Here is a 26,576-nt window from a genome sequence, read left to right as displayed (position 1 = left end):
CTAGCTAGTTTTGATTGGGGGTACTACCTGGCAGCTGATTCATGAGAATATCTCAACGAGCCAACCAACGAAGCATTACTTGCATGGGCCGTTCAGCCGTTCACCGTTGGCGAGCGACGACCTTGTTTGTGGGTCTGAGAGTTTAACATAACTTGAGTTGATGAGACCATCGGATCAGACCAACATATTCCATTAATTCCTCTCTCAACTACTCGCATTTATTATTGATGTGGCTAACAATTGACAATTAACATGGCCGTCGTCTTTTCCACCGCCCATCAACCAACAGATGGAGACGGAGATGGTGTTCTCATCAGTCATCACCTCCTCCCATATAAATTATAAATTTAATGAACTCAGAGGCCCAAGATCCGGCGGTGAACTCTGGATTGATTCCGAAATCCGAATTATTGATGATATACGTAACGCAATAATTTCGGTTTCGGCCGCTTTTGGATTTCGGTTTTATACTTCCAGATTCCAGTTCTGGGTCATAAAGGTCTGGATGCCATCTCTTGTGGGTCCTACACAATTGTAGGTATCATGCCTTAAGCCGTATAACAGAAAATCTCGAGGTCTGAGCGAACGCAAAACAGAAAATCTCGAGGTCTGAGCGAAGGAGCGAAAGCCGAAAGAGCAACTAATTTTCACGTGGGTTTTCCGTTAGTTAAGGATTTTTCAGGTATCATACCTTTGCCGTATCACAGAAGTTGCCTTTAATAATTAATAAAGGGAGAAAAAGAGAAAATTTCTGTTTGGTTTAAATTGGAGGTCGTCCCCAGCTAGCTAGCCCGTTTCATCTCGAATTTGTATTTTCAAGGGTACAAGAGAGCCATTTGCTTCTGCTGCTGCTGCTGCTGCTGCTGCTGCCATGGGTGCTTCTGAATCGATTCCGCAGAAGTCCATCCATGAATTCACTGTCAGGGTAAATACAGATATCAGACTTCAATTCTCTCTGTTTCTGTCTCTGGAAATTTAGACGTCGGGGTTCTGACAAACTCCATGCTTTAATACAGGATAGCAGAGGTAAGGACGTTGATCTCAGCATTTACAAAGGGAAGGTTCTCCTCGTCGTTAACGTTGCTTCCAAATGGTACGTTCCTTACTTTTTTTTCCCTTTATATGCCCTCAATCTCCTAATATTTTCTTCTCTTCTTATTGCCTATTTCCTTGATTTTCTTTCTGAAATTATGATTCCTTTTCTTTTCTTTATTCTTTGAATCGTATGGAACCGAATCAGTGGATTTACAGATGTTAATTACACTCAGTTGACTGAGCTTTATGGCGAATACAAGGACAAAGGTAGGATAATTGTTACTTTTTCTTTATTCTTTTACTTTCTTTTTCGTTTTTATTTATTTTTCTTTCTTGGGAATTTGGAAATTTAAAGGGTATTCCCTCGTTTTCTAAGAGACCAGTTATGAGGCACTCGTGAAGCTGCTTACCCTGTTATCTGAGTCTGAATTCTTTTCTTTTTTCTTTCTTTTATTTTGTTAACGCCCACGAATATTTCTGGAAGAACTCTCTTCTTAATACTTGTTGAGGATTTCTTCCGCTGGGACGCTTTTTTACTTGCCTAGAATATTTAAAATAATTATTAATAATATTGAAATACTTCGGTCTTTGTTCTTTTACTCCCCTGGGTGCCACGAATGGTTTTACATTCTTTTTGAAGGTTTTCTTGATAATCTTATGTTTAATTGAGACATTGTGATATATAATTGAAAATTCTCCTTATTAATGTTTTAGCTGGCCTTCATATCTGTATGTTTTAGCTGGTTGGTTATTTAAATCAAGACGTTTAGCTAGACATATTAATCTTTTCCCTCGAGTTATATATGGTTCTTTTATAGAACTGAAAGAATATTCTTATCCTATTCTATTAATTTAGGTTTGGAGATATTAGCATTTCCATGCAATCAATTCCTCTACCAAGAGCCAGGGACAAGCCAGGAAGCACAGGAGTTTGCGTGTGCAAGATACAATGCTGAGTATCCGGTGTTCCAAAAGGTAAGTGATATTGTACGTGATTAATTGATTTAAAGCAGTGAACTGGATTTTCAGTTTTTAACTTGTCGTGATTGTGGAAGTTAAGTTTACACTGGATTAACTTTGGTCTGCTTTTGTTATTTTAGATTTCAGTTTTTCCACTTACAAATTTTACAGAGGGGATCCAAAAACAACTAACAAATTTAATCACGAATTCCTGTTTATTGGTTGGATAAAGGCTTTGGAAACTTATTGGAGTCTTTTGCACTTAGATGTTATTCATTTTCTAGCCTGTTATCAAAATATTGAGGTCATAAACCCTCCAATATTTTGATATATCTTTCTCTCTCCCCAACCTCCTCCCTTTAATTGCAACAGACAGGAAATTGTTTGTGGTCTTTTCTATGACTAAATTTGGGACATTGTTGGGGCCTTGGGAGGATTATCAAGAAAAGATAGAACAAGCAACAAGGAAATGTGAACTACTGAGAAAAATGGAAATACAATGTAAGGAAAAACAAAAAGGGAGGGAAGGCTGACAAGGAAAGAGAAGCTTCCCAATTTTTTGTAGAAAAAAAATAATGCCTTATTTTTCTTTTTCTCCTTTCCTTTTTGACTTATCTGCATGGATGGATGCTGCACTAAGACTGATCTTTGATATTTCGTGTGCATTAAGTGAAAAGCGAAAAAGAAGGAATAAATTATCATAATTTTTATTGGAAACGATAATTTTAATTCAATGATTAGTTTAAAAAAGTACAGCTATCAAAACCCAGAACAAAGGTGCTGACCCCTCAAAGAAGTTACCAGTTACAATGCAGCCCAAAACAGAAAATTTATCATAAATTTGTGGCCTTTTCTTTCCTAGAACCTTCATCTATTCTGGCCATCGACACTGTGTTCCTTATACCCGTTTTAAATTCACATATTTTCTGATACTTGTACATAAAAGATACTACACAGAACTACCTTGAAGGGAAACAGAATTGACCATCCTCTCTTTTTCTTCTGGGGAGAATGGACCCAGCAATGGTTCATGGTATGGCACCATGGTAGCCCCCAGATTTATAGTGCGTAGTCATGCTCAAAATGATTTATATGTTGGAACATCTCAAGTGCACACGGACATGTGCCTCTTATGGATTAAGATGTGGTCCCCCAGTATAACCCTAAAGGTGTCTCTTTTCTTTTCGTTTATTTATTTATTTTTTGTTCTAAATGTGGCACAGGATGTGAAAAGCTTGGAAACGATATTTAGGCTTCAGAGTTCAGACTTGAGTCTAAAAAGATTAGTCAGAGATTGGTATGGAGGTTCATAAGTTTTGTAATGGGGTGTTATATATGCCTCGGGTATAGCACATGAGTGTTTTTGTCATTACAGCGATCTTTATGTCGTCCTAATAAATTAAGTGTAGGGGGGGTGCTGCCAGACCCACAAGATACTTTCTCCCACTCTTTTCTTCTTTTTTCTTTTCTCTCTTCATCTTTTCCAGCACTGATTACATGGTACCAGAGCACTTCCTGGGTGATCTGAACTCTTTCTAGGTCTTTTTCTTGAGTGGATTGAAGGGCTGATCAATTAATTAGAAGGAAAAATCTTGTAAAGTGTTGGACTGATCTAAACACCTTTGTTCTTCTTTTCTTTTGTTTTTTCTTGGTCTTAGTGCTAAGAAACATCAGTTGTGGTAACTGTTTTGGGAAGATGGGAATGTAAAACTCATTATTCACTATAGAGTTTTGGATCATGTGATGTTCTGGGTGCTGGGTGTCTACCAGAATTTTTTCTCTTGATCATGGACTGTGTGATAGGACTGGGAGCCATGTCTAATGCTAGCGGATCACTCTAAGGGACACCATAAATCATTAAAAGGCTGAGGTAAGTGGATTACGTGCTGTTTAGTAAACTGTGGTTGATTCCAGCCCTTGTTTTGGGCCTGTTTAGCCTCTCTTGTACTAGGGAGAAGTCTGTAAATGAGTCAACAGATTTTTCTCTAGTTGGTGGTGGTTGATTTTTCATTTTAGAAGTCTATGATTGATTCATTCTGGTCCATGTAATGCAAGTAAGGTGGACTAGAGTGGTCTGTGTGACCTGCAAATGTTGGTTTTTTCTTCTCGTTGTTAGGCATTATGGTTAAAATTGTTTCTTTGAAGTAGTTTGTGTGGATTACAGTGTGGTGTGCACAATGCACCACATTGTAGTTTTTGGAGCCTGTGTAGGCTGCTAGTTTTGTGTGTTATTGGTGGGCTGAACCATATGTTAGTGAATTTCTTCATTGGGTGTTATGGAAACTGAGGATTCACTTGGGTTAGAGAATAAAAACCTATTCAGGGACCTCACCTAATAGCTTAAGCTTTTAGGTTGAATGTTTCCTTGACATGGTGTTAGATCTTGTTTGACCAAGTGGTCTAGTTTTCGATCCTTGCCATCCCCATTTATAATTAATTAAATTTCAATATAAGGTATGGATGGGCTAATGCTTGTCCATGCTTCAAGCCTGATGGGCTTGCGTGTGAGGGGGTGTGTTAGAGAATAAAAGCCTATTCAGGGATCTCACCTAACAGCTTAAGCTTTTAGAATGAACAGCTTTAATGCAGCTCAAGCATGAAGAAAGAAAAAGAAGAAATTTTCTCAAAGAAGAAATGGAAAAAAAGAAGGAAATTTGATAGAACTTCGTTAATATAAGGCAGATTACAAAGAGACAACAAAGTTGGGCACTTACCCAAGAGAGGACTCTCTCAACTCTCAAAAGAAAGCTCTAAGCTTCACAAAAACAGAATAAAAAACTTGATGCCTTTAGCTTGAAATTACAAGGCTATTGGAGCATTAAATGAAAAATTAGCTGTTAGAGATTTTAATGAAAACTAGCTGTTAAGTCTACTAACAACTAGCTGTTAGAAACCCACTAACCAAAATGGCTGTTGGAAGCCCATTAGTGAGTTTAAATTAAGGCCCACTTATTTTATTCTCTGAAAATAATTTGATACTTCTTGGAGCATATTTTAAATTGCATCAATCTTCCCCTCGTGAAAAGAACTCGTCCTTGAATTTTAGCAGCTCCAAAAGAATGATTTGTCACCATGCCTCTGTTGCATTTCTTTGTTATTGACCCTTTGATAGGAAATTGATGGTATAAGCCACCAATATGGATTGGAATTTCTTCATCATGTCTCCTATCTACTGAGACATGCTTCATGTGTTTCAAGTTAGCTAATTCTTCTTCAACACCCACTCAAAACTTTAAGAAAATGGCTTTCAATAAAGGTCCTTGTACACTTGTATGAAGTAGTCAAAATCTCCTATTTGATAAGCATTATCTCCATCGCTTTGAAATTCATTATAGGCGATAGAAGATTCCTCATACACAACAGGGTCTTCATCAAATATTGGGGGACTATCTGATTCAATATGTTCTTCCTCAGTAGATACCACTGATGAGAATGACCACATAAGATTGTCATTGCAATCTGCCAAGGCTTGCTCCATAAACAAAGTTAGAGCAAAATGGTTGCTTTTCGGAGCTTATTTGTGAAGCCTTCATAAAATTTCTTCTATCATGCATTGAAGGGTTTTATAGATTTTCTTAAGCTCATTGATTTCATCACTAAGGTTGATGTTTTGAGTTGGAACTTTATTAATTATTACCTTGTTTCTTGAAGAATTTGGTTGTAGTAGGCAGCTCGTCGGTGAATATTTCATTGCTTATAACTTTTTTGTAGAAAGCTCTGATTGATGAATTATTTGTTGCATTAGAAAATAGACTCAAATAGCTTTTCGATGATATACAGAATGACCTATTTTGGTGAAGATTTCGTTGCCAAATTTGGGATGTTATCTGCCCTATTTTTTTAGATCTGTAACACTATTTTTGGATGGGAAAAAGAGTAGAGAAATGAAGATACAAGCTCTAAAGTAACCTGCTTTGATATCAATTTATGTAACTCAAGTATGAAGAAAGAAAGAGAAGAAATTTGTTCAAAGAAGAAATGGAAAAGAAGTAAATTGGATAGAATTTCGTTAATATAAGACAGATTAGAAAAGAGGCAACAAGGTTGGGAATTCAGTCACATAGAGGGGTTAGGGACTCACTCACCCAAGAGAGGACTCTTTGAACTCTCAAAGTAAAACTCTAAGCTACACAAAACAAAACTAGCTGTTGGAGCATTAAATGAAAACCAATTGTTATAGATTTTAATGAAATACCAGCTGTTAAAAATGCACAAACAACTAACTGTTAGAAACCCACCAACAAAACTGGCTGTTAGAAGCCCATTAGTGAGTTTAAATTAAGGCCCACTTGTCTTATTTGTTGAAAATGATTTGATACTTCTTAGAGCATAATTTTAACTTTCTTTAGCATGTGGGAGCGTGTTGCTGTGTTTGAGAATAAGAACCTACTCAAGGATCTCACCAAACAGCTTAAGCTTTTAGGATGAATAGTTCCTTGACAAGCTGCATCTAATATAACTTCCACCCCTCTTGCACTTGGTAACAGCATGGAGAACAATTAGTCGTAGCTATTACTACCCTAGATGGACTCAACTACATGAAGTGGTCCAAAGGTATGAAATTGTTCATGGGGGAGGGGGAAACTTGGTTACTTGGAAGGTGATGTTGTGGAACTCAAGGAGAAGGGTCCAGCTCATGCCAAGTGGGTTCAAGAGAATCATATGATTATGTCATGGCTTCTCCCAACCATCCAACCCAATTTAAGAAAGAACTTCATGTAGGAAGACACTTGAAAGGAGACATTGGAGTAGGCTAATGCCACTTATTTTGAGCAAAGGCACCATGCAAAGAAGGGGAAAAGAGTCTTTCAGCTTATATTTTTGCTCTTACATATATGCAGAAAGGCTGGGCCACTATCAAACAATAGCTTGGAAGTGTGAAGAAGATTCTAAAGCTTATCGTACATTACTATCACAGCAGAGAGGCCTTCCTAGCTTGTCTTAACCCATCCTATTAGCCTATATAAGTATAAGGATTTGCCCACCATATGGGAGGTTTATCCTCTCATTCAATCAAAAGAAAGTAGGAAATTGGCTATGAATCCTTTTCAAGGCAAGTGCATTACCTTGGCTACGAAAGGGGGGTAATGGTGGTGGTAAGAAACTTGAAACTAGTAAGAAACTGATGGTAAGTGTAAAGATAATTTATGGTGCATTCGTTGCTAGAGAGCCAGACACACTCAACAGACATGCTAGGATCTTGTTGGCTGACCTAAGAAGTTCACCAACAAACCTAAGGGTGAGAAGTATAATTCAGCCAAAATTCCTTCCTAAGAGTCTGAGCCTAAGTATGATCTGCTAAGTACCGTGAGAGATTACCTTGAGAATTATGGTAAGGTGCTGCACAAGTTGTAGGAGACTTCACTTCTTCCATCTACTTCGTATGCATCTATATCATGTTTGGGTAATACAATTGTATTGAATGTTTTCATTCCTAAGAATGTTACAGAATCCCTGGCTTGACCTAAATGGACATGCACTATGAGGGAAGAAATTTGTGCCTTAAACTAAAACAACACATGGGAATTAGTAGATTTTCCTAAAGGGAAGGGACCTAATGCCTGTTGGATGTAAATGGGTTTTTATAGTGAAGCATAGTGATAATGGTTCAACAGATTGGTACAAATCCAGATTAGTTGCAAAAGGTTTCTCCTAAGTGTATGGAGTAGACTATGCTAAAACCTTTGCTCTGGTGTTAAAATGATCTCCATAAGACTCCTTTTGTCATTAGCGGCCAATTTTAATTGGGATCTCCACCAATTTGATGTCAAGAATGCATTTCTCAATGTTGACCTAGAGGAAGAGGCTTACATGTCAAGGGATGTGAGAAAAAGGTTTGCCTTTTGAGGAAGTTCCTATATGGGTCGAAACAGTGCCCTAGAACTTGATTTAGCAGATATAGCATGGTTGTGCAATAGGTAGGTTTCGAACAATGCCAAGTTGATTACACATTGTTTGTGAAGAGAGAAAGGGCACAGTTGCAACTTTGATTGTTTATGTGGACAATAATGTGATTTCAGATAATAGGGGGTCAGAAATAAAGAATTTGAAAATTTTCTTGGCTTCACAATTTAAGGTGAAGGATCTGGGTTCTCTACATTATTTTTTTGGAATGGAGGTTGCTCATTCCAACAAGGGCATCTTCATATCTCAAAGGAAATATTTCATAGACCTATTATAGGATGCTTGTAAGTCGGGCCAAACCAGCAAACACACCCATTAAGCAGAACCATAGATTGAGGGAAATTGAAGGGGAATCCCTTCTAGACATTAAAACAATTTCAGAGGTTAGTGGGGAGACTGCTGTATCTATCTATGACTAGACCTGATATTTTGTTTGATAAATATGACTAGACTAGACCTGGTATTGCCTATGCTATGGGAGTTCTTAGTCAACATTATGTATACTCCCAAGAAATCTTATCTTGTAGCCGTAGAAAGGGTCCTAAGGTACTTGAAGAGGCAACCTGGATGGGGTATCTTGTTTGCTAAAGATGGCCATATGAAAGTTGAAGTGTACACGAATGCTGATTGGGTTAGGTTGGTTGATGATAAGAGATCCACTAGTGGTTATTGCACATTTGTAGAAGGAAATTTGGTGTAACTTGGAGGAGTGAGAAGCAGACAAAGGTAACATGGTCTAGTGTAGAAGCTAAGTACCGAGCCATGGCTTATGGAGTGGCTGAAGTGTTATGGATCAAGAACCTTTTGAGAGAATTGGGATTCACAGTTGATCTTGTCTTACATGAGCAAACTAAGCATATTGAAGTCAATAAACACTTAATTATAAAAATTGCACACCTTATCTAAGCTCTGTTAGCAATTAGCAGATGTATTTGCAAAGGAAGTCAATACCCTGTATCACAATGACTTATCTACCAAGTTGGGAATGATCGACATTTAAGGTCCAGTTTGAGGGGGAGTGTTGTAATGCGTTGAAGATTAATCAGTTTTATGATGTTTTTCTGAGTAGATGTTTTATGTTAGTTGTTAGATAGGAGGTGGGGACCACAGTAGTTATGTGAGTCCAAATTTTATTATGTTTTTGAGTGTTATATATGTTGTTTTACGTTTTGCCACCCTATAAGGGCATAGTTGTCTTTGTACTGCTCTATTATTTTTAGTATAAATAATAAGTGAAGGGGGCGGCCATATTATTGCTCTCTTTTCTTTTCAACTTCTCTTCTTATCTTCTCCTTCTCTCTTCCTTCTCTCTTCAAGAAACTACTCTTCTTTCATATTTTTTAATTCAACAGATTTCTACTTGGTATCAGAGCATCAACTAGGGTTTCTTGAAGCATTCTCATGCAGCCCTAGATCAGCCGATTGCATGAAGTAGTAAAGGGCTGATCGATCTACTATAGATTGCCCAGTTCTTGGATTTTTTGGTGGGATCTAGTCATTAGGAAGGTGATCTACTGTTTGACATCAAAATCAGGAAGAACTAGAGTAGGGGGAAGAGTCCCAGAAAAGTTGGACTCTTTGCTTTTGACTTGATCTTGGGCGCCCAGGTATTGTTAGTTTTCTTTTGATTTTTTGAAGAGGGCGGTTTGATTTCCTGGAATTTTTTGAGCCTCCTAGAGTGATCGATTCACTCTTTTCTCTGTTGAGAGGCGTGGGGAGGAGAGAGATTTCTCTCCAGATAGGGTTTTCTTCTTTCGGAAGGGTTGGTGTCTGTGTGTGTGATATTAAATTATTTTTGGAAGGTCTCCAATCTAATTTTTCTTACTGTTGAACTATTTAAACTAAGATGGAGAGTTGGAATATCAAGATGAAATTTATCGGTACTGCGAGATTGGGTGTCGCAGGTAATAGTGATATTTTTGGGTCTGGGATCATTACTATAGTAAAACTTGATGTTGTGGGCACAATCAGCTAAGATGGCTATTGGTGCCCGTGGAAAATTAGGGTATTTCACCAGGGAGGAGAAGAAACCTGATATAGACTCTTCCCGATGGGTGCAAGAGAATTACATGGGAATGTCCTGGTTGTGTAATTCTATGTTACCTCATATTGCAAAAAAAATCCTATGGGCTAATATTGCTAAGGAGATTTGGGATAGAGTGATTGAGACTTACTTTCAGAAGCTAAATGAAGTCAGAGCCTATCAAGTGATAAGTAATAAATAGGGAGAAAAACCTCTTGCTGCGTTTTTCTCCATGCTGAAAACCCTATGGCAGGAAATAGATCACTTAGAAACTGTGGTATGGGAAAGTGTAAATGATGTAGCAACCTATCACATACTGGTAGAAAGGAATGGGGTTTTTGAGTTCTTGGCAAGGCTGAACCTTGAATTTGACATTACTAGGCAACATATTCTTGCTAGGGAGTGTGTGACACTCTCTCAAGCCTATGGCTTTGTCTCTAGAGAGGGGAGTAGGAGGAATGTAATGCTAAGACAGCCTAGGATTGACCAATCGGCTATGGTTGGTACAACAAAACCTAAGCCAAATGGAGACAGGGGGAGTAGTGAGACTAGAAGGGAAGATAAGAAGGACTTGGTGTGTGATTATTGCAAGAAGCCTAAGCATACCAGGGACACTTGTTGGAAGCTTCATCCAAATCTTATGCCTACCCGGATAAGGAACACGAAGGGAAATGCAAATCAAATGTAGCCACTACAGGAGACTCTTCGGCCTCTCTTTCCCAAACTTATTGGGAATTCATTGCAGTAACAGTAGTGAGAACAGAATTGGAGAGGTTTGGACAGCTTATGAGTAAGAAAGATTCACCTAGCTCTAGCCTTCCAGATGGACAATAGAATGCAGGAGCCAACTACACCACTTCCTTTGCACATACAGGTAGTTCATATACAACTGCAAACCTTGCATCCACTTCAGGTAAGGAGAGACCTCCCTGGATTATAGACTCAGGAACATCTGAGCAGATGACTAATGCCCCTACCCTTTTCAGTTCCTATCAGTTGTGCTCTGGTAGAGACAAGAGACCAGATCTGCTCCTCACACTTGGCGCCTCACACGCACATTCTATCGTGCATTGGGAACATCTCCCGTACTTATTGGTTATCATTCACGAGAGATGTTCCCAATGTATGGTGGATGTGCTTGTGAGGCACCCATTTGTGAGGAGCAGATCCTGTCAATATAGACGGAGTTTCTACAGCAGATGGTTCACATATTCCCATTGCCGGGAAGGGGACAGTTAGAGTGACCAATGATATAACTTTGTCTTCTGTTTTATATGTCCCTAGACTTCATACCAACCTACTGTCTATTAGTTCTTTGACAAAAAATTTGAATTGTTCCGTGACCTTTCTTCCTGGTAATTGTGTTTTGTAGGATCTAGAGTCAAAGAAGATGATTGGGAGTGGTCGTGAGGTGAATGGAGTCTACCTTCTGGATGAGATTTTGAGACATCAGGGCCATCATGTTAGCAGTAGCAGTAGTAGTGGGTCAGAGTCAGTGAACCAGATTATGCTTTGGCACAATCGCTTGAGACATCTTTCTTTTAGTTCTTTGAAATGTCTTTTCCCAAAGTTGTTTGAGTCTGTTCAGTTATCTACTTTGGAGTGTGAGAGTTGTTAGTTAGGAAAACATTGTAGACAGTCTTTTAAACCAAGTAATAAAAGAAGCACTTTTGTGTTTAATATTGTTCACACTGATGTATGGGGGCCATATCATATCCCATCCATGGGAGGATTTTGTTACTTTTTCTTGTTTGTGGATGATTATACACGATATTCTTGGATACATTTGATGATATCACGTGATGAGGTTCCTAATTTAGTACGGCAGTTCCACCAGATGGTTCTTACACAATTTGGATTGAGAATTAAGGCTTTTAGATCAGATAATGCCAGAGAGTACTTTGAGAAGGACTTGACCACGTATCTCTTAGAACATGGTGTAATTCATTAGAGCAGTTGTGCATATACACCGTAAAAGAATGGAGTTGCTGAGAGGAAAAACAAACACATTGTGGAGGTGGCAAGGAGTCTTATGGTGTGTGCTTCAGTTCCTGTGCAATTCTGGGGAGATACAGTTCTTATAGTCATGCATTTGATAAACCATGTTCCTTCAAGGACTTTGGGGTTTAAGGTGCCATTTAGTCTTCTTTTTTTAGATGGGGAGATATTTCGTATACCTCTGAGGGTTTTTGGTTGTGTTTCCTTTGTTCTCATTCTTGACCCTCATCGCAAGAAATTTGATCCTAAGGCCAAGAAGTGTGTTTCTCTTGGGTATGCTTAGAACCAAAAGGGTATTGCTGTTATGACCCAGTGTCGATGAGCAAATTTGTCACTCCAAATGTTACCTTCTTTGAATCCACCTTCTTCTCAAGTGGTTCTCCTCAAGGGGAGAGTTTTGGGGAGGAGAACTCACAATTTGTTCCTCTTCCTGTTTCTTTGGTGCCTCCATCATCTATCAACGTCGGTAGATGATGGTTGACTTCACACATCCTCAACCCACACCACTCTCTATTAGTCCTTCTAAAACTCCAGATTCGGCAAATACAGTTCCAGGTATTCCTCTTGAGCCTGAGCCTGTTATGCTTTTTGATGATAATGTTCTTATCCCTAACACCATTATTGCAGTTGATCCCACTGACCTTGATCTTCCCATTGCACTTCGTAAGGGGAAGAGAAAGTGTACAGCCCATTGCATTTCACACCATCTTTCCTACAATGCCTTATCACCTTCCTACCGTGCTTTTCTTTCTTCCTTGGATTCTGTGTTTATACCTAGGAATGTTATTGAGGCTCTCTCCAAACCTGAGTGGAAAACAACCATGCAAGATGAGATGAATGCTTTGGTCAAAAACCAAACTTGGGAAATAGTTGATCTCCTCCCCCAGACAAGGAGACAATTGGATGTAGATGGGTATTCACAATGAAGTATAAGGCCGATGGCAAGATAGAGAGGTACAAGGCAAGGCTGGTAGCAAAAGGGTATACTCAGACATATGGTGTTGATTATCTGGAAACCTTTGCACTAGTATCTAAGATGAGTTCAATTCGTATCATTTTATCTCTAGTAGCTACCTATTCATGGCCCTTGTTCCAACTTGATGTCAAAAATGCCTTCCTCAATGGTGATTTACAAGAGGAGGTATATATGGACATTCTAGTAGGCTTTTATGAAAATGTTGGTAAAGGAAAGGTGTGCAGATTTAGAAAATCTCTATATGGACTGAAACAGTCACCTAGGGTTTGGTTTGATAGGCTCACAGGGGCACTCATCCGTTTTGGATACACACAGACATAATCTGATCACACCCTCTTTGTGAAGAGGAGAGATACTCTGGTGTCATTTCTGATTGTGTATGTGGATGATATAGTGGTGACAGGAAATGATCTAAAGGAGATTGGTGATCTCAAAAAATCATTGCAGTAAGAATTTGAGATCAAAGATCTTGGTGAGCTCAAATAGTTCTTGGGGATTGAAGTTGCAAGATCCAAGCATGCGATCTTCATTTCATAGAGAAAGTATGTAATTGACCTACTGCAGGAGACTGGGAAGGTGGGGACCAAACCAGCAGACACTCCTATTGATCCAAATCACAGAATTAATGGTGTGGATGGTGAGTTGGTAAAGGATGTGGGGAGATATCAAAGAATGGTGGGCTGACTGCTGTATTTGTATATGACACGACTAGATATTTCTTATGCTATCAGTGTTGTGAGTCAGTACATTCATGCACCTCAGGTTCAACACTGGGAAGCTATTGAGAAAATACTTGCATATCTAAAAAAGCACCCTGGCAGAGGCATTCTTTTGTCAAATCATGAGAATCTGAAGCTAGAATCCTATACAGATGCAGACTGGGCAGGATGCTTAGATGACAGGAGGTCTACATTAGGAGTGTGTACCTTTGTAGGTGGAAACTTGATCTCCTAGAAGAGTAAGAAGCAAGCGGTTGTGGCAAGGTCAAGTGCAGAGGCTGTGTATAGATCCATGGCTCATGGTGTCTTAGAACTTCTTTGGGTTAGATCTCTTTTGAGTGAGATTGGGGTGAAAGCAAAGGAACCTATGATGTTATACTGTGACAATCAGGCTGCAATCAATATTGCCCACAATCCAATTCAGCATGATAGGACAAAACACATTGAAGTTGATAGACACTTTATAAGAGAAAGGGTAACAACCAGAGAAGTTTGTTTGCCTTATGTCTCTTCAGAGTGGCAGCTGGCTGATGTTCTCACTAAAGCGGTGGCAAGAACAAGCTTGAACATGATCTACGCAAGTTGGGAATGTGTGACATTTACTCCCAACTTGAGGGGGAGTGTTGAAGATTAATCAGTTTTATGATGTTTTTCTGAGTAGATGTTTTATGTTAGTTGTTAGATAGGAGGTGGGGACCATAGTAGTTATGTGAGTCCAAATTTTATTATTTTTTTGAATGTTATATATGTTGTTTTATGTTTTGCCACCCTATAAGGGCATAGTTGTCTTTGTACTGCTCTATTATTTTTAGTATAAATAATAAGTGAAGAGGGGGCAGCCAGATTATTGCTCTCTTTTCTTTTCAACTTCTCTTCTTCTCTTCTTCTCCTTCTCTCTTCCTTCTCTCTTCAAGAAACTACTTTTCTTTCATATTTTTTAATTCAGCAGATTTCTACTTAATGGAGTGTTATATGCCCTGGGTATAGTACAGGGGTATTTTTGTCATTACACTGATATTTATGCAACCCTAATAAAATAAGTGTGGTGTGATTCTTTCTCCCATTCTTTATTTCTCTTCTCTTCTCTCTCTTACTTCATCTTTTCCAGCACTGATTACAATAAAGTTTCGAAAAGGGTTAGCATGAAACTACTTTAGGTTTTCAAGATAACGATAGATAGCATGGTGTTCTTGGATAGTGTATAATGATGTGGACTAGGATTGGGGTGAATATCCCTAAGCAAATTGGAGAGTAATAAGTTGAAAAGGGTGGATCAATAACTGGACGGGGAAATAGAGAAAGAAATGAATAAAATTACAAGAAGGTTATGGAGATATCTTAGAGGAGCTTACCCTTTATATCTTCAATCCTCAAGAACAGGAATCAATGCTTTCTAGTTGTATTCAATAATAATGATGAGTGGAAACCTATTTCTCAAAAAATAAATTGCAATTTTACTTATTTTAATTAATAAATAAATAATTTATGGAGCAAGAGAACTCACTTGGAAACAATAAACCAACTTAAGTACAAAACAAGTTTCAAAACTGAAACTAGTAAAATGTGATACAAACAACTAAACGCAACAAAAATATGGAATTGCACTATAGCCAATTAATCATATTATAAAAAAAATGGAAACTTGGCAATTATTTCCACTACTATGCTTGTTGGGCATGCCAATTGCCAAAGCATTTAATTGCAGGGCCTGTTCTAGAGCTCACTTTGTCTCACTTTGTCTGGGTTTTCCTCTTGTCCTCCATTGTTTATAGCTATATACTTCTGAGCCGTATCCTGGATCTAATTGCCATTGCTCCTTTCCCCTTTATCCTCCCCCTTGTGTTATTGTGAGCAACTGGAGAATGTGAAATAGCATGTTTTGTTCTTAAAATTGTGATGCTTCTCCTGAATCTCTAGTGTTTTCATTAGCAGTTTACACATGCATGTTGTATGTGTCTCCATTTTTCTAGATTTGGTTTCTGTATCTCTGTTGAAATGCAATACTCAGGATTATTACATGTCCTCATACCATGGATTTGGTTTCTAGCAATTTACATCAGAAGTATGATTTAATTAAGTTGTTTTTGGGGCTACACTTCTGTCCTATATTCCCAGAGTGATTTATTCTTGACACCATGAGCTTGATCTCTGTAGAAGAAAGTTAGGGTTTTATAGACCAGCAACAGCAATAGTAAAGGAGTGAAAATAATTGGTTGGGATATGCCCACTGTCATATATGCTAGTAAAATTAGAGTTTTATGCCAACTAGTAAGTATCATTCCTCAGTAACTACTAACAAATGGAACTATGAGATAAGATCTGGATTATCCAGTTCCAGGTTTTCTTTTTGGGAAGAAAAATCAAGTTTCCATTCTCGAGGGTTATAGATCATTCCCCTCTATTTTTTGGTAAATTTCAGGAACTGCCTTGTATCTGGGGATATGAACTTAGCCCCCATCCCTCCCATCCCCCTTTGTGACAACCTTCATGTATGATAACATGACCTCCTCCTTTAATGTTCTGTCAAAGGAATTAATGGTGAATTCCCATAATCCCATGTCATGAAAATCTAAATGATGTATAAAGGTTTGAACTAATCTTGGCCATGGACATGGTATAGCAGATAAAAGTAAACATTAGATCCATCAGGATGGTTTTTCAAGTAATGCTTCAATATTTCTAAAGAGTCTAGGCCATACACCGAGTCAGTCCAAATATATAGACCATGAAAATGGTCTTTTAAGATAAATTAGTTAATCTCAACCATCCAAGCGATGCACCAAGGTTCCAATTAATTTGGACCATCCAAACAATGTATCAAAGGATTCAAATCAACCCAAAAATCTAGGCTATAAGAGTGGTCTCTTAAGAATGCACCAAGATTTCAACTAAACCTGACTGTTCAAGTAATGCACCAAAATTCCTAAAAAAATGCAGGCTAGTAAAGTGGTGTACCAAATAAAATCCAGGATCTGGAACATCAAAATGACCTCCTAATATCATCCATATTAATCTCATCCATCCAAATGATGTAATGATTCCACTAATCTAGCCAATCCAAATTATGTACCAAATCAACCTAAAGGTCTAACCCATTAGATTGGTCTTCCAAGATCAGTGAATTAAACTCAACCATCCATGTGGCATACCAAGATTTCAACTAATCTAGGCCATCCAAATAATATGCCAAGAATGTTATTAATCTTGGCCATTCACATACTGCACCAATTTTTTTCTGAAAAATTCAGATCATCAAAGTAGCATTCTAAGCATAGTTGTCAAGACGAAGCCAAAGCGGGTGCCTAGGCGACAAGGCACCTTTGGAGGCTAGCCTCGCCCAGTTTCCAAGCAGTTTTGCATACTGTGCAATAAAATACTTTTATATTGTTATTTTTTTAGATTATAGTTATAAAATAGACATTATTAAAGAAAAACATTCATTTTTTTTTGTGTTTATAAACTAATTTTTTTTTATTATTTTCTTATTTGTTAGGGTTTAATCAATACAAACATTGCTAACTGCTGTATTGAACCCTCAATGACTTCAAAATCTGAATCAATAAGGGGAGAACTTAAAATTTTGTCTAATCAACACATTTATTCTTCCACCTTTTCTTTTCTTCTTTTCCTATAACAAAAATAGGGGTTCAGCCCCTATATTTTTTGAATTTTCTTTCCTTCTTTTTCTTCTCATAAATATGTTGATTTTCTTGACTTAAACATGAAGTTTATAATTTTCTTATGAAAATTATGGATAGTTATTAAAGAAAGTTGTTTATGGAACCTAGGGAGTAGGGAACTACCCTAGGATATGTGGTTTTTACTTGAAAAAAAAATCCATCACCAAGGCGACAAGGTGCCCCCCTGTCGCCTAGCCTCGCCTTGGGGCCTTGAAAACTATGATTCTAAGATCAATTTATTCAATCTCGGCTATTAAAATGCTTTACTAAGACTTCATCTAATCTTGTCCATCCTAAAGATGTACGAAATCAACCTAACAAAGTGCTTTCCTAAGATTGGTTAATCAATCACAACCATCCATGTAATGTACAGAGTTCAACCAATCTACACCATCCAAAAAGTATACCAAACTAACCCAAGAATCTAGGCCATTAAAGCAATCCCTTAGAGCAGCAGATTAATGTTGTTCATCCAAGTGGTATTCTGAAATTTCAACTAATCTAAGCCATCTATATGATATACTGTTCAAATCAATAATCTGCTTCATCAAAATGGTGTTCATAAATGAATGAAATGGCTATAGGGCATCCAAATAATGTACCATAGTTTCCAGATGGTAGGTTATATGAATTCCGCCACTGATAAAATCAGACATTATCTCTGATTTTCTCTCTGGACCACTGCTTTTACCACTAGTTTAGTCATTCCTTCTATCAACATATTTGCCTTAACCACCATCTCCAATTGCTAAGGTCAGTCTATTACTCCCATTATCAATAAAAAAGGTCAGTCTATTACTCTTAGACATCCGAAGGATGAGCCAATATTTCAGCCACCCCCACCTTTCCTATTATCCCAACATTGCTGCTGTCCCCATTTCCTCCATCTCCACCATCAGTCCATTGCCCACACACCAACACCTGTTTAATCTTTTTCTTCACCCGACCTTTACCATCCTCATCATTACCTTATCCATCACAACCAGTCTACTCATCTCCACTTCAACCATTGCTTCCTCTGTCATCCCCACCACTAGCCCCTATACCATCCTATGCCACTAGGGAGTTGATATAATGTGAAAGTATTGGTTAAGTGCCAAAAAAATGGTATAGGGGCCTAAATGTCATAGCCCTCAAAGTACCAGGGTCCCTGTAATTTAACATAATTTCAATCCTTGTTCTTTATCAGAGAAGACTAGGCTAACTGTTAGTGTAAATGTTTTCTTTATGCTTACAACAGATTTACCGTTACTTGTTATAAAAATTCTTGTATTTAATTGGATGTTCCACCACTTTTGCACTTTTGTTTTACTAGGTTCGTGTGAATGGTCCAGAGACAGCACCTGTCTACAAATTCCTAAAATCAAGTAAATCAGGAACATTTGGATCTAGGATAAAATGGAACTTCACAAAATTTCTAGTTGATAAAGAAGGTCATGTCGTCCATCGTTATGGCCCGACAACTTCCCCATTGTCCATTGAGGTAGGCTACCAGTCTTTTGGTTGCTTATGTGGCAACTTATTTATTTGTTTCATTCATTCATTCCGTTGCCTGAATTTCTCCTTTTGGAATTCTTATTCTTTGCTTCTTTGGTGTAAATGCAGAAAGATATCAAGAAAGCATTGGGAGAGATATGAGACTTCGTTAGTTCATATTCAATTTGGCTTTACCATTGAGTAGGGTCCTAAGGACATAAGCTGTATAAAAATAAGCATTTTGTTAATGGTTTCAGTTCATGCATCTAGCACAGCTCCTTCCACATTGTCAGTTGTATTATCATGTTTGCTACCAGGTTTCAGACAACAGACAATTTATGTAATTGTACTTACATTTAATTCAAGAATTAGGTAGATATTCTTTAGTTCTCCATTTATGCCTGGGAAGAGGTTCTTGCTTCCCCCCACCCCCTGCAGCCATTGGATTAAAGTATTGGTATCACAGAGAATTCTGGAAATGCAATTACACTTGGGAAATACTAAGACACATAATGTCATAACATCAATAACACATTCTGAAACCCCATTGGCTATAAATACTGTTAGTAGTTTGTATGAAGTAATACTTTGCAATCAACACTATAGACAATAGACATGGAGAAACTATAATTTACATTTATATGCAAAATAGACACAAACTCGTTAAGGTATAAAGGTGCAAGTTTTATTTTGAGATAATCTATAAATTGTTTACACATGAACCCATTTTATGAACTAATATCAACCAATTGACCCCATCTACCCTCTATGTAAGATCAAATATGAGACTCTAGGACACTTTTCTACTGTGATGCTGCTCAGTCTGGTTTGGAAGTTGGCTGGCAGTTTGTATGAAAGAACATGGGGACAAATCTTTCACTGACAATGGATGCATATATTAACATAAGGAGTATCAGGGTTTGAAAATACTGAACATGTTTCCTCTGGCCATGGCGCTTTCCTGCTATGGAACATACAGAAGGGAAGAAACAAACTGATTTTGACAAATCCCAGTTTGACCCAGCAACAGTCATTAGAACGGCACGATATCAAGTCACAGAACGTATTCAATTGAGCACAAACAATACAATGAAAAGTAATGAGAATCCTCAACATATGTGAATATCTATCAAGCTATGGTCCTACCACCTTACCAATTGGAGGGCCTCAAACTTGCATGAGAACTTCAGATGTCAATTAACTTTATGCTGATGATAGATTGGATCTTAGTTTTACACTTTTACCAGATTTTTTTTGAGGCGTCTGGAGAGTCTTTTGGGTACACTAATTATTATCTGAACTGATTTCTGGTCTTGGTTGTTTGGTAACACTCTACCTCAAGAAGAACGCTTTGCCAACTTTTTGATGGGTTTTAAGAACACAGGGAATGGTGCAGGGAAGTGTTGGAAAGCTACGTCTACAAGCTCTTCAAATCTCCCCTTTTTTCATTCAGCGGTTCTCCTACTGACAGCGACTAACAGTAGTTATGACTGCTTTCTTTCTGAAACGTCTACTTGATAATATTCTTCTGGACAGTGATAGATAATATGATCAAGTATGCCTGCTCTCTACGTGACTGCAAGTATTTCAATGGCTCCGAAGTAGTCTAATCGCTAGGATCTGTTGAACCATGCATGCCCAATCCAGAGATTAATTGGTTGGCCTCTGGATGGTGCGAGTGAAGGTGCTCTATGCAGACATATGCTCTACATGAGAGCTCTCTTGCAAGTCATGTCCTCATCATCTTTCCTCTTCAGATAGGACATGAAGTGAACTACTAATTGGACCCTCGATCTGGGACGCACTAGTCAATTCAACAAAGGTGGATAATTCCTATTTTTACTAAAAAAGAATTCCTTGTTTGGATCAGAATGCAGTTGGGAAGAATATGTCTATACGATTTGCAACTCGACATAAACATGTCAAGCACCCAGAATCCAGATCACTCTGGCCTTTTCAAACCAGCTAGCAAAATGGGAATCTCATGCTGTTAGACTAATATGTGCTAGTCTACTGATGACCCAGATCGAAATTGTTTGATTTCGATAGGACGGATGAACCACCAGGCCAAGTTTGATGGTTGAGGTTCAGTGGGCAGTACATCTGTCAGCATCTGGTACAAGCCCATAACCCAGAAAGCAGATAAAAAGGCAGAGTTGGGTCAAAAAACTTCTAATCAATCTCCTGTTTAATTTGCTCAAAAGCACTACAGCTAGCTGGAACTTGCAAGGATAGAAAAGGTCCACCCTAAGTAATGAGAACCCTTTTGAAGAGCAAAATAAACCTGAGCCAGGTGGTGTTAAAAAAAATCTGTCGTCTTGGGCCCTGATCCCTGAAGAGTACGCAGGCTGTACGTACCTATGGATAGTACTATGATGATACTGCTCCTTAAAATATTTGATTCAATCAGTAGAAGAATGCATCAAATAGCTGGTGGGTTGCTTACCAATATGGACGTGGACCCAAACAGAAGAAAGATCGATCCCCCAATCAATATCAACATGCATGAGAATTATTTCAGGGTAGGATATATCAGTGATCTTAGTCGGCTAGATCTTTTGTTTACTAGTCTCAAGTCTGGCTGCTATACAGACAGCATATATGGCCCGAGGATCATAGACCATGACCATCAATGAATTTGGATATCTCTGAATCCACGTGAAGTCACATGAGTCGCACATGATCCCTTGAACTAGGGGATGTGACCAAGTGAAATAATCTAGCTATTTCCTTTCAAAATTCCAAGAAGCATCATTAAAGCTATAGAACTAAGCAAATCCATGATTCAACCAATGGAGCCATGGAGGGGAGCTTTTCAACAACCGGATTATGGATATATCTACATATGTTTTTTTCCTTTTTCTTTTTTCAAGTTGTTGCATGTAAGGTTGAGAAATAATTCATAATTCACTATTAATCATTCTAATGGTCGAAATTTGAGCTGTCTATATATGCTGCCAAACACCCTCCCTCTGCTGTCGGACAACCATGAGACGTGAGTGGCCCTCATTCGTTATAAAGAACTATTTTATGGGTTGAGGACAGAACTCATCCAGCCCATCCAAATTTGGATGGATATTAATCTGCACATATGATATTATCAGACGTATGCATATGGATTCTGCTTCTAAATTCAGATCTCAGACACCATGATTTTATTTTATCTTCTTTGGAAGCTCAATGTATACTACCTGCCATTTTTTGGTAGGCCATCGGGCAATGGTTTAACATGTGGGGAGGGGCCATGCATGAGTAGAATCATATGAGCATGATGGACACTTGTCAAGCTCTAAACCCAATTTGTCAAAGGGGTCTGCTCAAGGTGTTTGGGAAAGAGGTCATATTGGGGGCCATGTGATTGTTGTAAGGTGTATTAGGGTCGTTTGCTTTGTATTTGTAGTGTCTTTAACTCTTTATGGAGATGTGGACTTGTAAGGGTTAGGCTAATTATAATAGAAGATAAGAAGAACGTCTCTGAGGCTTGAAGAGTACTGGATTAGCATGGGGATAATTATGAGTGGATTTGCAAACTTCATAGTCACACACTCACAGGCGACACGGGGGGAGGGAATAGAGAGGCAAGAGGGTTTGACTTGAATTAATGCAGAGAGACATGGAGCGTGTGATAAGAGGACGGTGGTGGACCCCTGGGTTAAGCATGATGGGTTGTAGTAAGAGATCTACTAAGTGGAAGAGAATGATGAGACAACAAAGGGGGAAGCTTTACATAATGAGAGTCTGCATCTCTATGCTCCTCTGTTGGCACAAGTACTCCTAGCAGCTGAACTTCTTCTTCCTTCTTGTTCTTTGTGTAATATTTCTTCCTTTTCTTGATGTATCTTCTGTTTTGTTTCTCCATGTGTGTAGCTTTTGTTTTTATTAGGTCCAAAATGGAAGAATTAGATGTCTTTCTTTTTAAGTCCATATGTGATTAGAAACAGAAACGGATGAATATATTCTTCTGAAAATTGAGGCTTTAAAATGTGTAATTTTTCACAAGTTGGATTTCATTTATGTTTACTAAATAAATTGATTTTATTTCTTCCTCCCAATGTTCTCTGGAAATAGAATGAGCAATCCTATCTGATCAAGTATGGCAACCATAAGATAAGTGCCTCCGGAGAATCTAATCTATCGTCCAACTATCATTTCTGTGAGAGCCAGATGGAACTCTGAAAATCAGAATACTTCATTGCCATCATGTTCTGCAGTTTGATGTTTCAACAGTTCTTTTTTTCTAAGGCAAATCCACTCTGACTAGTGGAATGGAAAGTAGTTTTTCCACACATGGCTGTTGTCATTTTGATGCTACATCTGCTGTGACCATCGTGACAGCACTCCTCTGCAACCCCTCAATTAAACATGAACAGGTCAGCAATGGAAATAATTTTATAACATCACGTGTTTGCTTGCCTTTGTTTTTCATTTGAGGGAGGGGGAAGGGTCAAGGGAGTTGTACAACCATGGTCGCAGCAGATGTGAATTCCTTCTCTCTTGGCAACTCTTTTCGTTTATTAAAATTCAGGATGTGGGGTAGGCTTTGATACCAAATGTTACATAACTGATCAATAGGCCAAAAGCCCTAGGACCAATGAATTGAAATCTGACAGATGACCCTTAGAACTGTATTACCTTGGAATAAAAGAAATATCATCAACAAAGAGGGCACATATGTCGAAACCAGCTTTAAATGACTTAAATGACCAAAATACTCTTCTGAGTTATCATTTTTCCTTCATGTATGATTGATGAAAAAGGCCCTCTAGGGTAGTCCACTGGAAGCCAATTCCTTGGCTTTTTTCCCCTCGTGTCTCATGACTTTGGTTGACTCACCTTGGTTTTATCCTCTACCTGTCCCACCCCTTCTTCCCCTCTTTCTATATTCCACAAGTTGTGGATCTTGTCAAGGCCCCCTCAAAGAAACCAAACAACATGCACCCCCAAAACAGCCGTAGGATAAATTTTATAAAAAGGGAAAGAAATTTAGAGAGAGAGAGAGAGATCCTAAGTTCCTAACTCTTAAGGTAATGCATTAGTCAACTCCGTATTGAATAAGCATTCTGTTCACTGTTGATCTTTGTGAACTTGACTAACCCACGCGATAATAATTGATCTTTGTTATGATGTAGAAAAAGGCTAATGATAATCCTACTCAATAGTACAATTTAATCTTCTCCCCAAATGAAACCATCTACTTGTTAGTTAAGCCCAATAATTGCACTCCCAAGACTTTGAATAGAACAATTGCAAAAACACTTCATTATGGATGTTGATTTCCAGTTCAGATAATCTTGCACAGTGACACCGACTAAACCCATAGATTCTGCTATATATATATATATATATATATATGTATTTCCAAGATCAATTTGATTAGGGGATACAATTAAATTAATCTGCTGCCAATTGTCAGTTTAGTTACAAGACCCAACAGGATTCATTCCCAAATCTCACCCATAGCATGCATTTGTAACCCAGAAGGGTGACCATGAACTAATAATGAATCACCCAAAACGATTTCCATAGATCAGATGGTCCCAGTCCTGGACGGCGTCCATTTTAGCAAACAGATTATCCTCCATTGGGCCACCTTAAAGAGAGAAAGAAAACAGAGACAGGAAATTAGAGTATTAAGATGTGCAGTCCACAGATGCAAATGCATTCTGAGAAGACGAATCTATGCATTTAATTTTCTAATCGATGACTCTTATATATATAATCAAGTATGCATACATGAATAGTTAATGGGTATAGTGTCCATCTGAGACAGTAATGGCCCACAAAAAGGAGAGAATAGTGGCAGGTCTCTGTCGCCGGAGTTGGCAAGGTGACAAGCTAGTAGGCCAGTTTTGTCATCTTCTTACTGATCATATTTGTGGCTTTGTGGGTACAGCGCGCCTAGCCCAAACAGGAGCCAACAATTGTCACCCACCCCACTTCGCCTCCCACTCCCCACGTATATCGTAGCTCCTCTCTTCCAGTCCTCCCTATAAAACTCCATGCCATGCGCAGGAGCTCTTCACTTCACTCAAAGTTGAGAATTTCTTACCAATTCTACAACAGCCTAACAGATTCTCTTCTTCTTTTTCTTCTTCTTCTTCTTCCTAGTTCCTCCCATATATAGTTCTGTAGCCTACATGAATATGGCAGTACATTCGTTCTCTCAGAGGAACCCAAAGCTTCGTTCATGGCAACGGTGCTCCAGGCACATTCGAGAGCAGCGAGCACGTCTGTATATCATATGGAGGTGCACGGTGATGCTGATTTGCTGGCACGACTGAGCCTTGGAGCTCAGCACATGGCCTAGTCTGCTCTGAAGCCAGACATGAGCTACTCTACTAACCACGGAGGCGATTAAACTTAAAAGAGAGGGTGAATGAAGCCAAGAATGAAGAATTTCAAGCAGCCTGTAACAAACGTGTATGTATATATATAATATAAGACTATATATGCTTATGATCTGAGGGCGTCTGACTTTGTAAAATTGCATGGGAGAGTCCAATTGGTGTTTTCTGTAACACAAATTTTAGGAGATTAGGCAATCAAACCACAGTTACTTACTTCTATCTTCTGATCTCTAACATCAAGAATTGAATAATAAATAGTGTTACAAGAAATTCAGATAAACTGTTGAGCAGTACTGCAATTAATATGGTTGTTCATGGGGAGAGTTTTTACTCCTTGGCATATTTACGGGAGCAAAATATTCTTTATCTCTGGGTTCACCATAGATTAGTTTTTCAGAAGTTCGAAACAGAAACGTAAGAGAATCTGTTATTACCATGTCTTCAGAGTTAAGATCAAATCTTTGCCACAGAAGTATGCACCCAAAATGAGATAATTCTTCTACACAGAGAAAGGACCAGAATTTAGTCTTATGATCATTAGAAAGACATGTAAGACCCTGATCCCACCTTAAACATGAATCAATGGATCGATTCTATCTTGTTCGGTAAGCCAATTATTAATTATATGCCTGCTGCAGATCTGACAATTTCTCCTGTATTCGTTCTTGGGTTGGCAGTGCAAGCCGGACTGAAAGTCTGAAACTCCATATTTACAAAGTTTTTTGTTTTTTGATCAAATCCATGTTTACAAAGTTAATTATAGCATTCCTGGGAAAGATGAAATAATAGGTAAAGTGAGTGCAATCGTTGAAGAATTGCTTTTTGGCCAGTATTCCCATGTCTTTGGTCCTTATCAGAAATTTCTCCTATTTGAGATCGTTGAGATGGGCATTCCTACCTTCTCTATTTCATGTCAATGTCATCTGAACCGGTAACCGAAAAAAAAAAAAAAAAAAAAAAAGAAACAGGTGGGGGCCAAAGGGTGTCAAAGAAAGGTTCCGGCATCAGACTACGATTTTGCCAACTTCTGTTTTCTTAATTAAAAGTACATCAGAAGCCCCGAAGACTCCGGATTGTCAGAACCAGCATTGGGTAATGACTTCCTTTTTTGTTTTAGTTCTGGAATTGTTACATTCTAAATGCCAATGCCAATGATCCCAAGTGCCAAGTATCTGAATAATCAAATCTGAAGTGAAACAAGATATCAAATTCTATGTACAAGAAAAGATCATTAAGCTTAGTTTGGAAGGAGTACAAATGCAAACTTGTAGAGTGCAAAATCTTATATTTTGTATTATTTTGTATGTATTTGTATTGTACATATTTGCATTTGTACTCTTTCCAAACTAAGCCTCAGAGTCAATCATGTTCTTTGGCCAAGTTAATTTTTTAGCAGATTTTATTTACCACACTAGTTGTGACAAGAGTTTATTGAAAGATTTAGATTTTTGTATGTGG

The 26,576-nt window shown here is 38.2% G+C and overlaps 2 protein-coding genes across 2 annotated transcripts; both read left to right on the top strand.

Annotated features, from left to right (window-relative positions):
• Window positions 1-839: 839 nt before the first annotated feature.
• Window positions 840-19,165, top strand: GPX4 (glutathione peroxidase 4). Its single transcript, XM_088960893.1, has 6 exons — window positions 840-925; window positions 1,017-1,093; window positions 1,241-1,302; window positions 1,892-2,010; window positions 18,611-18,778; window positions 18,901-19,165. Exons 1-6 carry the CDS (start codon window positions 872-874, stop codon window positions 18,931-18,933), a joined length of 513 nt encoding a protein of 170 aa, XP_088817019.1. The 5' UTR covers window positions 840-871; the 3' UTR covers window positions 18,934-19,165.
• A 5,610-nt stretch (window positions 19,166-24,775) lies between these two features.
• On the top strand, window positions 24,776-25,398 carry LOC148879367 (small polypeptide DEVIL 14-like). Its single transcript, XM_088966206.1, has one exon. The coding sequence runs from the start codon at window positions 24,909-24,911 to the stop codon at window positions 25,050-25,052; it is 144 nt and encodes a 47-aa protein (XP_088822332.1). The 5' UTR covers window positions 24,776-24,908; the 3' UTR covers window positions 25,053-25,398.
• Window positions 25,399-26,576: the final 1,178 nt, after the last annotated feature.

Source organism: Nelumbo lutea, chromosome 1 (assembly GCF_056320005.1).
Source record: "Nelumbo lutea isolate HS-2025 chromosome 1, American lotus-T2T, whole genome shotgun sequence".
NCBI lineage: Eukaryota > Viridiplantae > Streptophyta > Magnoliopsida > Proteales > Nelumbonaceae > Nelumbo > Nelumbo lutea.
Note: the sequence above shows the minus strand (reverse complement) of the source record. Positions and strands in the feature narration are given on the sequence as shown.